Below are 14,413 nucleotides of genomic sequence, written 5' to 3'. Positions count from 1 at the left end.
ATATGACTTTCTTTTATTACACTTTTGTTCTATTGCTATGATTGAGTTTTCTACTAAATGATTATAAACTCTGTCAGCATTAATTGCAGTGCATAGTTTATACATCATCAGAAGGCAAATTATTGGTCTACGGTTTTTAGGATAGCTTGCAGGTTCGCTGTTAAGTAGGAGTATTGTTTTTCCTGTTGTTAGCCAGGCCAGTATCTGCTCAGGGTGTGCATATAAATATTTCTTACTCATTTCTAAATCTTCATGTAAAGATGTTAATACTTTTAACCAGACATTAGGTACTGCATCTGGGCCTGGGGTTTTCCAATTTTTAGCTTTTCTTAACTTTGTTTCAATCTCGCTGGCCATTGCTTCATCCCATTGCATATCCTGTACATTTGAACTTCTTCTTCTTTCTTTTCCTACTTCTATCCGTTTAGCATCTTTGTTACATTCCACAGGGTTTTCATAAATATTTCTCCAAAATGTATCTATTTCTTCTTTTTTTTTGGTGCTGTTTTGATTCCTTTTGCCTTGCTTCCCAATTCTCTTTAAAACTTTTTTCGGTCATCAATAAATTGCTTACTTATATTTATCTACATATCTTCTAATTGTTTTCTGCCTGTGCTGATATTTTTAGTTTATTATTTGTGATGGTGCACAATAGATCCTGATCTTTTCTGATACTGTGCGTTGCTTTTAGCATGTTGACCTTTCTGAGCAGTTTTGTTGATCTGTTCCGTCTTCTATACTCTTCTAACAGTGACACATCTTGTCTTAATTGCTTTATAGTTTTCCATATTCAATAGTTCCATGATGGCATTCGAGTTCTCCCCTTCTTTTCCCTTACTACCCTGTATTTTTGTGGTAAGACTTTATCTGTTGTTAATTTAGCTGCACAGTAGTATATCCTATTTACTTGTGTTATATCACATTAATTTCTGTGGACAATCCTAATTACTGTGTTCATTTGTTTTATCAGACTTCTAACTTTTGGGGTTTTATTGACTTTCTGTAATTTGTTTCTTTCAGTGGTCTTAATATATCTGTCCATCTCTATTAAATCAAGCAGCTCCTCTCTTAGATCATTTTCCTCTAAACTGAGGGAATATTTTTGTTCTCCATTTCCTGTTGGCATTCTATAGGTAGTTCCACAGCATCTTCCTATGTCAGATTCTCTCTGGTTTCATCCTGTGTCACCCATTGCTCTTTCATATGGGAACTCAGTGGCCTATCACTTCACAACATTGGATGCATCAGAGTTGCCATAGTTTCCTATTCCTTCCCTTGCTGTGCAACTCCAGCTGGACGTTTAAACTGGTTTCCTATGGACAGCTTCAAAGTATCTTCATCTGGCAACTGATCAGATGTTTCCTGCCCCACTGGTTTCACCTTAATTTGAGGATCCGTTGCTGTATCCTGCTGTAATGTTTTCTGAGTTATATTTTCTACACTAAATCCTTCACTTTGCAGGTACTCCATAACCTCAGTTTCTATTTCTTTAACTTTTCCATTACTAATCCTCTTTTCTACTTTTCCTCATTGTTTTCTTACTTTTTGTATTGCACAATTTTCCATGCCAGGATGCCTTTGCCTTATTTCACTTCAAATGTCTTTGGTGCTGCTCTTTTTGTTTTGATTATTTTTGCTTTCTTGTTTGCATAAATATAGATTGGGAGATGATCACTGAGACCATCGGGCAGGTGGTGCATTTGCTAGGGTCTGATACTAGGATCCAGTCTAATAGGGAATTTGTTGTCTTGCTATAATATGTGGGGCTATTAATTAGTTGTGTGAAACTTAAGTTCACACTAGATGTAGGGGAGTTAAGAGTTTATGTCCAACCAACTGGCATTCACATCACCGAGTAGTATTCTGTCTTGTGAAATTGTTATGGATATTCATTGTAGGATATCTTCCAGTATAGCTGTATTGTCGCCAAGAGGGTTGTAAAGAACAGTATTATATATTTCTTTATAATTTGTAATAAGAAGCTCTGCTGGATTGAAATTTGATATTGGGTTGTTGTAAAGAGAAATGTGGTAGTTGTTGGGAAATGCTAAAGCAATAGCACCACATTTCCTGTGTATGTGGATATTATAGCCAGGAGATATAAATTATGAGTCATTTATGCTGGGTTTCAGCCAAGTTTCAGCTGCATTGAGAATATCAGGTTTATGTTGGATAATTCGGGCATGTAGATCAGCAATTTTGTTATATATATATATATTATTTATTATACGTCTTAACATTTATAGCAGCAGAAGTAGATTACCGTGGTTGAGGGTTGTCCGTTGTAGGGACAGACCAGTGTGTGTGGCAAAGAATTGTTTTGATGTTCATTGTGATAGGAGAGGCCAGGATTAGGGTGATTGTCTCCTTCTAGGATTTCAGTATACTGGGGAATTATTGATGGAGAGTATGTTTCCACTTAATTTTATTTTTGTTTGAGTTAAAATGGAATTAATCAGTCTATATTTGATGTAAAGGTGAGGAGGGTTGTTAAATAGGTTTAGTGTATATCTGGAGAGTGTAGGGAGAAAGTATGAATAGGTGGTTGGGACAGAGTTGGAGAGATGTTGAGAGCTGTTATAGAGTCATTGTAGGATGGAAGATGGCCCAGTAGTAGGAGAGGAATAGAGGAAAAGCTGAATAGTAGCATGATTAAGTAAGGAATAGAGGATAAGCTGAGTAGTAGCATGATTAAGTAAGGAATAGAGGATAAGCGGAGTAGTAGCATGACTAAGTAAGGAATAGAGGATAAGCTGAGTAGTAGTATGATTAAGTAAGGAATAGAGGATAAGCTGAGTAGTAGCATGACTAAGTAAGGAATAGAGGATAAGCTGAGTAGTAGCATGACTAAATAAGGAACGGAGGATAAGCTGAGTAAGGAATAGAGGATAAGCTGAGTAGTAGCATTATTAAGTGAGGAACAGAGGATAAGCTGAGTAGTAGCTTGAATAAGTAAGGAATAGAGGATAAGCTGAGTAGTAGCATGATTTAGTTAGCAATAGAGGATAAGCTGAGTAGTAGCATGATTAAGTAAGGAATAGAGGATAAGCTGAGTAGTAGCATGACTAAGTAAGGAACGGAGGATAAGCTGAGTAAGGAATAGAGGATAAGCTGAGTAGTAGCATTATTAAGTGAGGAACAGAGGATAAGCTGAGTAGTAGCTTGAATAAGTAAGGAATAGAAGATAAGCTGAGTAGTAGCATGATTAAATAAAAGGGTATGTATCTTATAGGTGACGGGTAGTGGGGAAGTAGGGATCAAGAAGTAATAAGAAGTTGCAGGGTAGAAGGATATTTAGTGGTGGTGGAGTCTGAAAGCTGATAGAGGTGAGGTAGGATAGAAGTATTTTCTATGAAGGAAGACAGGTTGTCCTAGTAGCTTCAGGAATGTAAGGAATAGGGGGCTTAAAAGGCTAGAACTTGAGAATGTAGTTAAAATAGGAAGAAGTGAAGGTTTATTTGGGAAAAGTAGAAGATACAGTGTAGAAGAGATAGGTGCTGTTAGGAAGGGGTGTAACCATGAATGTTTATAGTACAGGGCAGTATGGGAGAGAGAAAAGTAGTTGGGAATGGTGCCAAAATATTAAATGGGGGTTGGGAATTTGGTAAAAAGAAACAGGACTGTTTGTATGATACTAGTAAGGTTGTTTGGGAAGATTAGGGAATATGTGTCGTAAGTGTAATGTGTGTGTAAGAAGTATAATAGTATAGTAAGGGGGGATGGCTGGGAATACGGGGTAGCAGAGGGAAGCAAACTAGCCTTCCACCCTCATGTCAAATTATAACAGAGTAATTAGTTTATAGCAAGTACAAAGTAGAACAGGTTTTCTTTCATTTCCTGAATGCAGAAACCTGTCTGCCAGGAGGACTAAGTTACTGGCATATACAGTGTGTAATCTATTGAACAAGAGAAAGGACATTTATCAGCTTAGTAAGTAGTCCTTAGAGTGCAATGACAACTCTTTCTGGGGGGGGGGGGGGGTGTCAAAAATTAATTTCCAGCACAGGCAGGCATATATTTCACTGGATGAAGTTACTACACAATGAGATTCTTCAAGTTAAATTTGCTTACATTGTACAAAGACAAAATTCTTAGTGAAAATGAGTACATACATACATATGTAATACGTGTACAAATATTATTAATATTAGGTTTGTTAACTCTAGAATGTCCATTTAGAAATGGGAAGCAGGGGAGAAAAGCTTCATTAAATAAAGGATAGTATTTGTTTTAAACTAGGAATACAGTCTTTAGACACTGATCTTCACAGCTTTCTAGTGAGTCCACACATTTAGTTTTATATGTACATACACGATTTCATGATAAAAATATAAACACTGTGTATATGTTCCATCCAGCAGAGATAGCGAAGCATGTAAGAAATACATTAAAAAATCTGTGGGATACTTATCATCTAAGTATAAATAAAAAATGTACTAAGAATAACAGAAGAAACTGAAGTACATCAGCTTCAGAGGAAAGAGAGAGAGAGAGATGCAGTGTGTCGATTATCCAAATCAGTGAAAAGGTTTCAGTAATATAGTAGAGAAGTGTTTGTATCCAAAGTGAGGTAGGCAGTGATGTACACAAACATATGTAGTATGTGCATGTGTGTCTGTTCAGTTTTCATTTGTGTGCCAGCAGACAGAAACAAGAGCCAAACAGGGAGGGATACTGTATCAAGTACTTGTCTGGCTTCTGGTTTCAATTAGCAGTTGATTTTCAAAATAGAATGCTTTCTGACTTCTCCAGTGGAATGTATTTGTCTCTCAGGCTTAGAATTTATGAAAGTATTTCCCACTGGGGAATATTCCAGCATTTAACCTAATATCTCTTGACACTACGTAGAGACTCAAACAGTAGTGTTAGCACATGCAAGTATCTGTTAGTGTTCACATTACAAAACAGAATTCTTGAATATGTTTTTCCTTTTGTATGACGTCATAGTGTCTTCCATACACTGAAGTGTGAGTTCACCAGTAGTTGACTTTCAGATGTCATCAGGCCTTCCTGGCGGTTAAAAATGCAAAGTGGAAATAAAAATGGCTAAAAGTTAAATTTAGGCCTTCTATTAAAGTGTAATGCTTAGATAAATGTGCTTCTTTTCCTTTTGTATCCATAATAATGCTGTACCTCTCAACGTTCCCTAATTTATATGGCAGTACCCTATTTTTGCTCAAAAAATTGCATGCTTCCTAAAACTGCAATTTTTTTTGTTGAAAAAGTAATGGCTTGCAGTCAGTGATATCTTGGTAATCGCTGAAGTTGAGCAGTCCAACAATCCAACCCCCACACAAAGGGATGCAAAAAAATAAAGTTCTGTTTTGTTTCTGAATCACTGAAGTTATATACTTCAGAAAATGACATGTTAATTCACATCATCTTTTTCTGTCAACTTTCTAAGTTAATAGTACCAGTATTAAAAGTATCCCTATGTTTTGGATGATGGTGGACATCTACTGAATTTGGCATAACTAAATGGTCTTGTTTAAACTGAATGGCACAGATGCAGTGATGAATATGCATTTTGAGAGCAGAGCCCATATCCCATGTGCATTTACTGTTATTAACTTCAGGGATTGCTGCACAAAGAGAGATTTCTGTTCACTGTGCTGTTTCTATAGGAAACTTGACTTAAATGATGTTCTTCATCTCACATTGCTGCAGTCCTTACACTTGGGTAGTTCGCTGTCCTCGGTCGGCCCGAATATCAAAGTATAAGGCTGACGTCGGTCAAGGCGCATTTGACTGACATCAGGACGTCAGGGTACAAATGCGCATGACCGACGGCATATCCTCAGTCTTTTTTGCCGCATGGTCCGATGCAGAAGCAGTATTGCAAGTGCCGGTTGGCGTTCTGAAATTTTTCGATTTCAGAGTTTCAGACCGAGTCAAAGTTGGCTAAGTATCCCGTTGGGGAATATTTTAGTTTTTTCTTGCCTCAGTGGTTTACCGGATGTCAGAAAAAGTGAATAATTGTATTTCTTGTGGGAAACAGATACCGCATAGAGACTATCATACTTTGTGTATTCCTTGTTTAGGGCCTGAGCACGACGTTGTTGGGTGTCGCTCTTGTGCTAGATTCAATAAGCGCACTATAAAGAGGAGATTAGATTGTGCCAGGTTAGTCTTCGGGAAGTGGTGCAATTATAAAATGCCGTCGGATGCTCCGGCCGCTTCTTCGAAGAAGCGCAAGGACAAAGCAGTTAAGCCTAGGCTAGAAGAACTGTCCGTACAGGACGCCGGTTCTTTAGAGGTGTCGGTGGAGCCGGTGGTTCCACCGGAGGTTTCTTTGGGATCCCAGGGAGAGACTTTGCTATTGCAGGATGTGGCCTCTCAGGAGGCAGGTCAGGGTGATGGGGCTTCTCAGGTTACTATACTCCCCTCCCTGCCTAGGGTGGTTAGGCCCTCTCCTTCTGTTTCCAAGGCTTCTCCCAGAGGCAGGCCAGGTTTAGCTTCAGTTGGTGTCACCCCTAGTTCTTCAGGAACTGTGCCCAAGAAGCATATGCTTAAAATGGCAGAAGATTTGATTACTTTGATTAGGGTTCTTTGCCCCTCCTGATAAGAGACCTAGGGTGGAGCCTGAGCTAGGAGTTTTGAGCAGGCTTCGATGTTTCAGAGTCTTCGGCTGAAGACTTGCAGGAGTACTCTCCTTATTCTGATTCTGATGTGGATGATTCTACTCCTTCTGCTTCTCCTCCTGAGGATTTTTCTTTTCAGAAACGCTTCATTCCATGAGGGAGCATTTTAAGTGGGAAGGTCAGGACTTCTCTGATTCCAGGAAAAGGCTTAGGGAATTTTGTTTTACCCCAGCATAGGCCTTTGGCTATACCTCCTGTTTTGGATGTAGTGGAAGATGTTTTTACAGAGGCTTCTCTTAATCCTGATTCTTTGCCTCCTGCTCCTGTTAAACCGGATAGGTATTACAGGGTGCCTGAAGCTCATAAGTATCTTTTAAGAGTCCTAGGGCAGACCCAGAAACTGTTAGCCAGGGGCCTAAAGGTGTTAAGGCTTCTGTTGTCAAGAATCCGGTTCCTGCAGATAAAGAGGCCAGGGCCTTGGATAGATGGGGAAAGAAAGTTTATACTTCTTCCACTCTAGCTATGAGGGCTTTGAATTGCCAGTTTCACATGTTGAAATACCAAAACTATCTCCTTTCACAATTGAGGTCTAAGGTTGATGCTCTGGCGGAAGGTATTGATTGTAAAGAGTTACAAGATTTAGTACATGTTTCTGAACAGGTGGGTAAGCATTCTTTGCAATGTGGTTTTGATGCTGTACAAGCCTCGTCTAGGGTGGCTGCCACTGGGTCAGTTCTTCGCAGGCACGCCTGGCTGAGGGATCAAAATTTATCTGACCATGTTAAAACAAGGATTTTAGATGCTCCTTTACAATCTGATGTGTTGTTTGGTTCTCCTGTTGAGGCAGTTTTAAAGGAAATGGAAGACAAGGCTAAGTCTATGCAGATTGTTAAAGATTTTTTGCAGGTTCAGCCTCCAAAGTTTAGTAGAAATTGGCCTACTAAGGGGTGGACGTATCCTTCTTATGATTCCCAGTCTAGGGGTAGATCTAGACGTGGTAGGGGCAGAGCTCAGGGCTCTTTCAGGCCTAGAACAGGGAGTTCTCCTGCACAGTCTTGGTGAGGGCAGGGGTCAGTCCTTTCGTAAACAGACCCAATGACCTACCTTTTCAGCTGCCAGAGCCTTCTCGCCTGGCAGCACCTTTGGGAGGAAGGTTGGCACTTTTCAAAGAAAATTGGAGTTTAATTACCCAAGACAGATGGGTATTGGATATCATACACCACGGTTACAGGTTTTATTTCCATACCTTGCCTCCTTTCAAAGGCATGCCAGACGTTCCTCCTCAACAAAGAATAGAGGCTCACAAGCAAATTTCTCTGTTACTCCAAATAGGGGCCATACAGCCGGTCCCTATGCCAGAAGTGGGCCTAGGATTTTATTCTCGCCTGTTCCTAGTACCAAAGAAGGGGAACACGTGGAGACCAATTTTGGATTTATCTATCCTCAACACTTATCTGGACATTCCCAAGTTCAAAATGTTGACGTTACAACAGCTTTTACCTCTGCTGGGCAAAGATCATTGGATGGTAACTTTGGATCTCAAGGAGGCTTACCTTCATGTTCCTATCAGACTAAGTTGCAGGAAGTATCTGCGTTTTCGAGCTGGGACTTCTCACTATCAGTTCTCTGCATTGCCCTTTGGCTTATCTACTGCCCAGAGTGTTCACGAAAGTTCTGGCTCCAGTGATAGCTTTCTTCAGGCTAAAAGGAATACAGATCTATCCTTATTTGGACGATTGCCTGATTCTGGCTCAAGGAAGGGACGAGCTTCTTCATCATTTGGAATATGTGATAGCAGTGCTAAGATGCCTGGGGTATTCTGTGAACGAAATAAAGTCCAGTCTAGTACCCTCTCAGGACATGTGCTTTCTGGGTGTAAGACTGAATACAGCATCCCAGATGGCCTTTTAACCCCGGACAAACAAAAGAATCTTTCCCTTTACTTCCATCAACTATCTCATCAGTCCGGGCTGACTGCAAGGACAGTCCTTCAAGCCTTAGGGTTCATGGCATCTTGCATTCTGGTGCTTCCCAATGCCAAACTGCATATGAGGAAGCTGCAATGGTATCTCAAAAATGTATGGACACAGCACTGCCAGGATCTGGACACTGTCATTCAAATAATACCTTGCATTCAAAAGGAATTTTTGTGGTGGGCTCAGGAATGTCACCTAAACAAGGGACTCTCTGTGACCCGGCCAGAGGCGAGTCAGATTTTAACGACAGATGCCTCAGACAAAGCTTGGGGAGCTCATCTAAATGGAAAGTGGATACAAGACAAGTGGCCTGCCAGACTACAACATCTACATATCAACTTGAAGGAGATGTTAGCAGTCCAGTTTGCATTAATAGCTTTCAAGGATTTACTTCTTCCAGGGCAGGTGTTGATTCTAACAGACAACACAACTGTCATGTGGTACATCAACAAGCAAGGGGAACACATTCTTGTATCCTCTATGCAGGCAAGCAATGATTTTGTGGGAGACTGCTCTCAGTTTACAGCTCAATCTTCAGGCAAGGTTTCTGCCGAGCACAGAACTCCTTAGCAGATGTGTTGAGCAGGCGAATTATGGATCCCCACGAGTGGAAATTGGATCCTCATGTATTTCAGAAATTGACAGTGTCATGGGGAACTCCAGACATAGATCTGTTCGCTTCTCCACTAAACCATCAGCTGCCAAAGTTTTGCACGAAAAGGTTTCATCCCACAGCTTGGAAAGTGGATGCTCTTTCTTTCAATTGGAGCAATCTTCATGTGTATGCCTTTCCACCTCTGCCTCTCCTCCCAAAGGTACTTCTAAAAGTCAGACAGGACAAGCCAAGGATGATTTTAATAGCTCCAGATTGGCCTCGACAGCACTGGTACCCATTACTGAGAAGTCTGGTACGGAAGCCTCCATGGCCTTTGCCTTGATTCCACACCTGTTGTCCCAGGAGGACAGTCATTTGCTCAATGTCAAACTTCACTCTCTTCACCTAACAGCCTGGCATATTCTGTTTTGAACCATAGAGGGTCTCAACTTCCACAACAAGTTTTGAATGTGATTTTGGAAGCTAGAAGGCCTAGTACAAGGAAAGTGTACGCAGATAAATGGAAGAGATTTTTATTTTGGAGTGCAGCAAAGGATTTTGATGTTTCTGAGCCTAATTTAAGTATGGCTCTTCAATATCTTACTGAGTTACTGGACAAAGGTTTGTCCTTCTCTTCTATTAAGGTTCATGCTGCAGCAATTTCAGCTCACTATGACTGTGACCCACCATTGTTTTCTCATCCTTTGTTCAAGCAATTTCTTAGAGGGGCAAAGAATATAAGACCCCCACGTAGAGCTCCTACTCCTGCTTGGGATCTCAATTTTGTGTTGGAGAAACTCACTCTACAACCTTTTGAGCCTGCAGCTACTACTGAGTTGAAATATTTATCATGGAAGACTGCCTTTTTGTTGGCCATTACCTCTGCAAGAAGGGTTTCTGAATTGCAGGCCCTTATGGCGGTTGAGCCTTTCTTAATTTTCCATAAGGATAGGGTATCTTTACGTACTAATCCTTCCTTTATGCCTAAGGTGGTTTCTAGTGTGGCTTTAAACCAAACTATTCATTTGCCTACTTTTATGCAAATCCCCAAAATAAAGGGGAAAAGATTTTGCACACTTTAGATGTACACAGGCAGTTGCGATATTATTTGGACAGAACTAAAGGGTTCAGGCAGTCTCAGCAGTTATTTGTTTCTTTTGCTTTGAGTTCTCAGGGCAAGCCTGTGTCAAAACAAACTATTTCTAAGTGGATTGGGTTTTGCATTGCTTTCTGTTATTCCCATCATGGCAAGGAGATTCCAGCTGGGATTAGGCCTCATTCCACTAGGGCTACTGCCACTTGACAGCTTTTTGAGGGGTGGCAACCAAGGATATTTTGGAGGCAGCTACTTGGAGTTCAGTGCATACTTTCTCTAGGCATTATCACCTACCACTTTACTCTAAATCCAGGGCTGGTTTTGCCACTGCTGTTTTGCAGGGCATTTTGGCAGCTCCTGCTTCCTTATAGTTTGGCCATCCTCCCTTACCTCTGCTTTGGGATTCTACCCAAGTGTAAGGACTGCAGCAATGTGAGATGAAGAACATAGTACAGTTTTGTACCTACCATAAATGTAGATGTTCGAAGATCCACATTGCTGCAGTCCAATTTACCCTCCCTCCTTCCCCTCTGTAGTTAGAGGTGGTTGTGTGGGTTGGGTTGTAAATATTGTGTATATTGTATATATTGTACATATAATTAGTGCAAGGGTGGTTGTTTGTTTGTTTGCTGTCTTTTGGTTTTGACCTTTATTTTTAGGGTCTTCTGGCATCTGGAGCAAGAAAAGACTGAGGATATGACGTCGGTCATGCGCATTTGTACCCTGACGTCCTGATGTCAGTCAAATGCGCCTTGACCGACGTCAGCCTTATACTTTGATATTCGGGCCGACCGAGGACAGCGAACTACCCAAGTGTAAGGACTGCAGCAATGTGGATCTTCGAACATCTACATTTATGGTAGGTACAAAACTGTACTTTTTTGTCATTTAGAAGATGGGCTTATGAAAATGAATGTTCTGACTGGATGAACTGGGCAAAACATTGGGCTAGTAGTAATGTGTGCAGAAATCATGAGCACAATGCTTCATAGTTTAGTCATTCAAAACATTTGTTTTCAAAAGGCCATTTTATAAAGGGAATTAATACTGCATTCATTGCACAGTTTTGCAGTGCAAGACAAGTGCAATCTTCATAGTTGCTAGGTCTTCAAGTTTTGGTGACAAGGGGAAATTTTGGTTCCTATTCAACAATTTTCTTAAAAGCTTTATCAGCCAATTAGCTATTTTTGTATAATGCATGTAGCTTTTTTTGGAAGGGGGTGATATTCTCCCCTGCATCACACTGGGAAATCCTCCCCAGTGTCCCACATCTATTGTCAGGTATGCCAGTACTCCAATTCATCCCCGTATTATCTCCATAATTTTAACCAGGACTGACGCTGATCTCAAAGATGTTCTGGGGTGCTGTCCATCATCTGCCAGGGAGGTTACATTAACGTCCATGTCTCCCCTCCCTGGCTACATGGTTACATCATAGAGTGGGAGCTCAGTCAAGTTCCCACCCTATCCCCCATTAGACCATGCCTTCCCTGAATGATCACATCCTTCAGTAGGAACATCATGGGGGGTACTCCTGCAACCTCTCCTCCTTCACCAGGCTGGACACACCTCCATCCTTCCTTGTCACTCCATTAGTCGGTGATCCTCTAATCAAACTTTCATTGCCTGGTCATAGTCGGGGCTTTAGCCCTCTGTGCCACCATAGTAGTGTGTTGCCATTGCATCAGGCCTCATGGCACCCCTGAGCAGTCTATTTCCCTTTAAGGCCCCCCCTTGATGAATATTATTCCTTACCTGTTTGAACATTAAAATTCTACTAAGTCTTGTAGCAGTTTGAGAAGTCATGAGAAGAAGCTGACCTATTTTGTTCATTTATGTTTACATTTACTGTTGTCCCCTTGTGCTAAATGGTATTCACCTGCACCACGTATTCGTGGCCTTCACAGTTATATGCCACATTTAGTTTTACAGTACATACTCAATGTTATAATAAAACTATAAACGGTATTTGACATTCATTCAATACTCAGTTAAGCAAGTCTAAAAAGTACATATTCATGAAGGTGACAGTTACTAAATTGCTTATAGAATATGTATGTCTTATAATAATTAAACTGTATGGTGCCTATACTAGCTTTCTGTCTACCAAGATATGCTGTTTCCTACTACCATGTTTGACTTTCTCAGGTAAACATTTTTGGGCACTTAGCTTTTCTGACTTTCTAATGATGTCTCGTTTTGTGACTGTTGCAGTAATATGGCTGGCAAGTACTTATTTTATTTTTATTGTTTTTTTAACTGGGTAAGTGAGCTTTCCCTTCTAAGACCCTTTTCAGCAATTACCTGTGTCACAAATGTAAGGGTAATTTTTTTGGGGGAGGGCACTGGAGTTCCTGGAGAAAACCCATACAGACTCTACCCAGACAGGAGATCAGGATGCAGGCAAAATGCACATTCCTTCAACCTGCTGTACGTATATACACAAACACACACACTGTCTCTTTCTGAGATCAACCATCCTCTCTACATTACTATTTTATACTCTATCGTACCTAGTCATCAAGTTCTTTGCTTGTTTGTGCTTTGCTGCAGCCATGGTAAATTTATGTCTGGCAGTATGATACTGATTTTAAGGCTATGAACTGCTAATCTTTACCATTTATTCCCTGTAACTCCATTGGGATACTTTGTGTGTATAATTCATATGCCATCTTTTGATTAAATGCATTTGTTGTAGTGAAGCATATGGAATTTAAAAAGTTCATTGCTTTTGCATGCTTGGAATCACTTTTTTGATGAAGCCAAACTGTTTCAAATCAGACATACAGAGTTACATATTTGTTGACTGTTGGAAGTAGTAACTTTTGTTGGTTTAGTTTATTTGCTTTTATGTTTTGCTAAACCATAGTCCAGCTGTTACCTCTTATACTGTTGCTTAAGGGATAGGACTTGCATTGAACTTGGCAGGTTCACCAACACGGAAGCTCAGCATTATCCGGCATTGCTGACTGATGGGGTTTCAGGATGGGCCGTGTTTGCTATAGGAATTGGATAAGTTGAGAAAACATGAGCAGTTTAATATCTGCTATATGTCTCCAGGTAGTGGATGGGTTTGACTATTAAACACTTCAGTACAAGTAATGGGGACACAGCAGATCATGAGAAAGGCAAATTTAAGGTCCATGAGTACACCTGCTCGGTTTCATTGCATTCTGCACAGGTGGTGGCACAGATCATAGCTGAGGTAGAATGTATAGATGGCACACTGCCCCAGCTGCCTGTCATGTACTGTTGCTCTCCCTGGAGGAAGTAATGTTAAAGGAATGGAAAGGAACGTGGGGCAGGGTGCATGGAGATGATAGGGCCAGGACAAGCTAGGAATCCAAATTGTTCTTCGTGATGCCACATATTGGATGCAAAAAAAACCCCACTTGGACTGAAGACTTTTTTTTTTCCTTTCTAGGTCCTATTGGAGTTGGACTGAATGAGCTGAAGCGAAGAGTACTTCTGAGTAATCCTCAGCACTATGGAGTGACAGTACCACGTGAGTATATTTATTTGTATGAAACTTTTCATGGAAGTTTGATTTGCCAACATAATTGAAAATCTCATTCTTGTAGTAGTACAAGTGAAGAGGCACTTCCTGAATATTGTAATAATTGAGTTCTTCTCAAGGATAGAAGTTTGCTGTTAGATGTCAGAGAAGAACAAGAAATTCAGAGCACTACAAGTCTTTCCTTATTACCACACTAAGTCATTTCAGCACAAATTCCATTTTGACCTCCATCTTCTGTATTTCTTTTTGTCTTAACATATTTAAAAGGAATGACATAATGCATTTTAAGGGGTCACATTACAGTTATACCCCTACATACATGTAACTGTAGACAATCTTTTGTTTTGGGTAAAGTATGTTGCTTGTCTTTATTTATGTATTTAATTTGCATTTATCCAGTCCAATTCTGTCTTCTCTTAAGTATATTTCTTAAGTTATTAGCTTAAATGAAAACATAAAACAATTGATCAAAGACTTGGATGCACAACTTGTTTAAACTTTCCACCTGCAGTCATAGCTGTTTGTTGAGGAAAATTGCATATAATAGAATGTTTGTAATATCAAACATGTTTACCACTGGCAGAAGTGATTGAATATTCATTTGATCACTTCTGCCGGTGTTACATTGTGGGAGATCTTAGAACACTG

General features: G+C 40.3%; 1 protein-coding gene across 2 annotated transcripts in view; it reads left to right on the top strand.

Annotated features, from left to right (window-relative positions):
- The window catches only part of MPP7 (MAGUK p55 scaffold protein 7), a 1,877,075-nt gene that overhangs the window by 1,717,595 nt on the left and 145,067 nt on the right, over positions 1 to 14,413 (top strand). For both annotated transcript variants that reach the window (XM_044066673.1, XM_044066671.1), the window contains one exon: positions 13,673 to 13,753. In XM_044066673.1, coding sequence (XP_043922608.1) covers positions 13,673 to 13,753 — 81 coding nt within the window. The remainder of the gene's footprint in view (positions 1 to 13,672; positions 13,754 to 14,413) is intronic.

Source organism: Protopterus annectens, chromosome 3.part1, assembly GCF_019279795.1.
Source record: "Protopterus annectens isolate FY-2018-M chromosome 3.part1, PAN1.0, whole genome shotgun sequence".
In the NCBI taxonomy this organism is placed as follows: domain Eukaryota; kingdom Metazoa; phylum Chordata; order Ceratodontiformes; family Protopteridae; genus Protopterus; species Protopterus annectens.
This window is presented reverse-complemented; position numbering and strand designations above follow the sequence as displayed.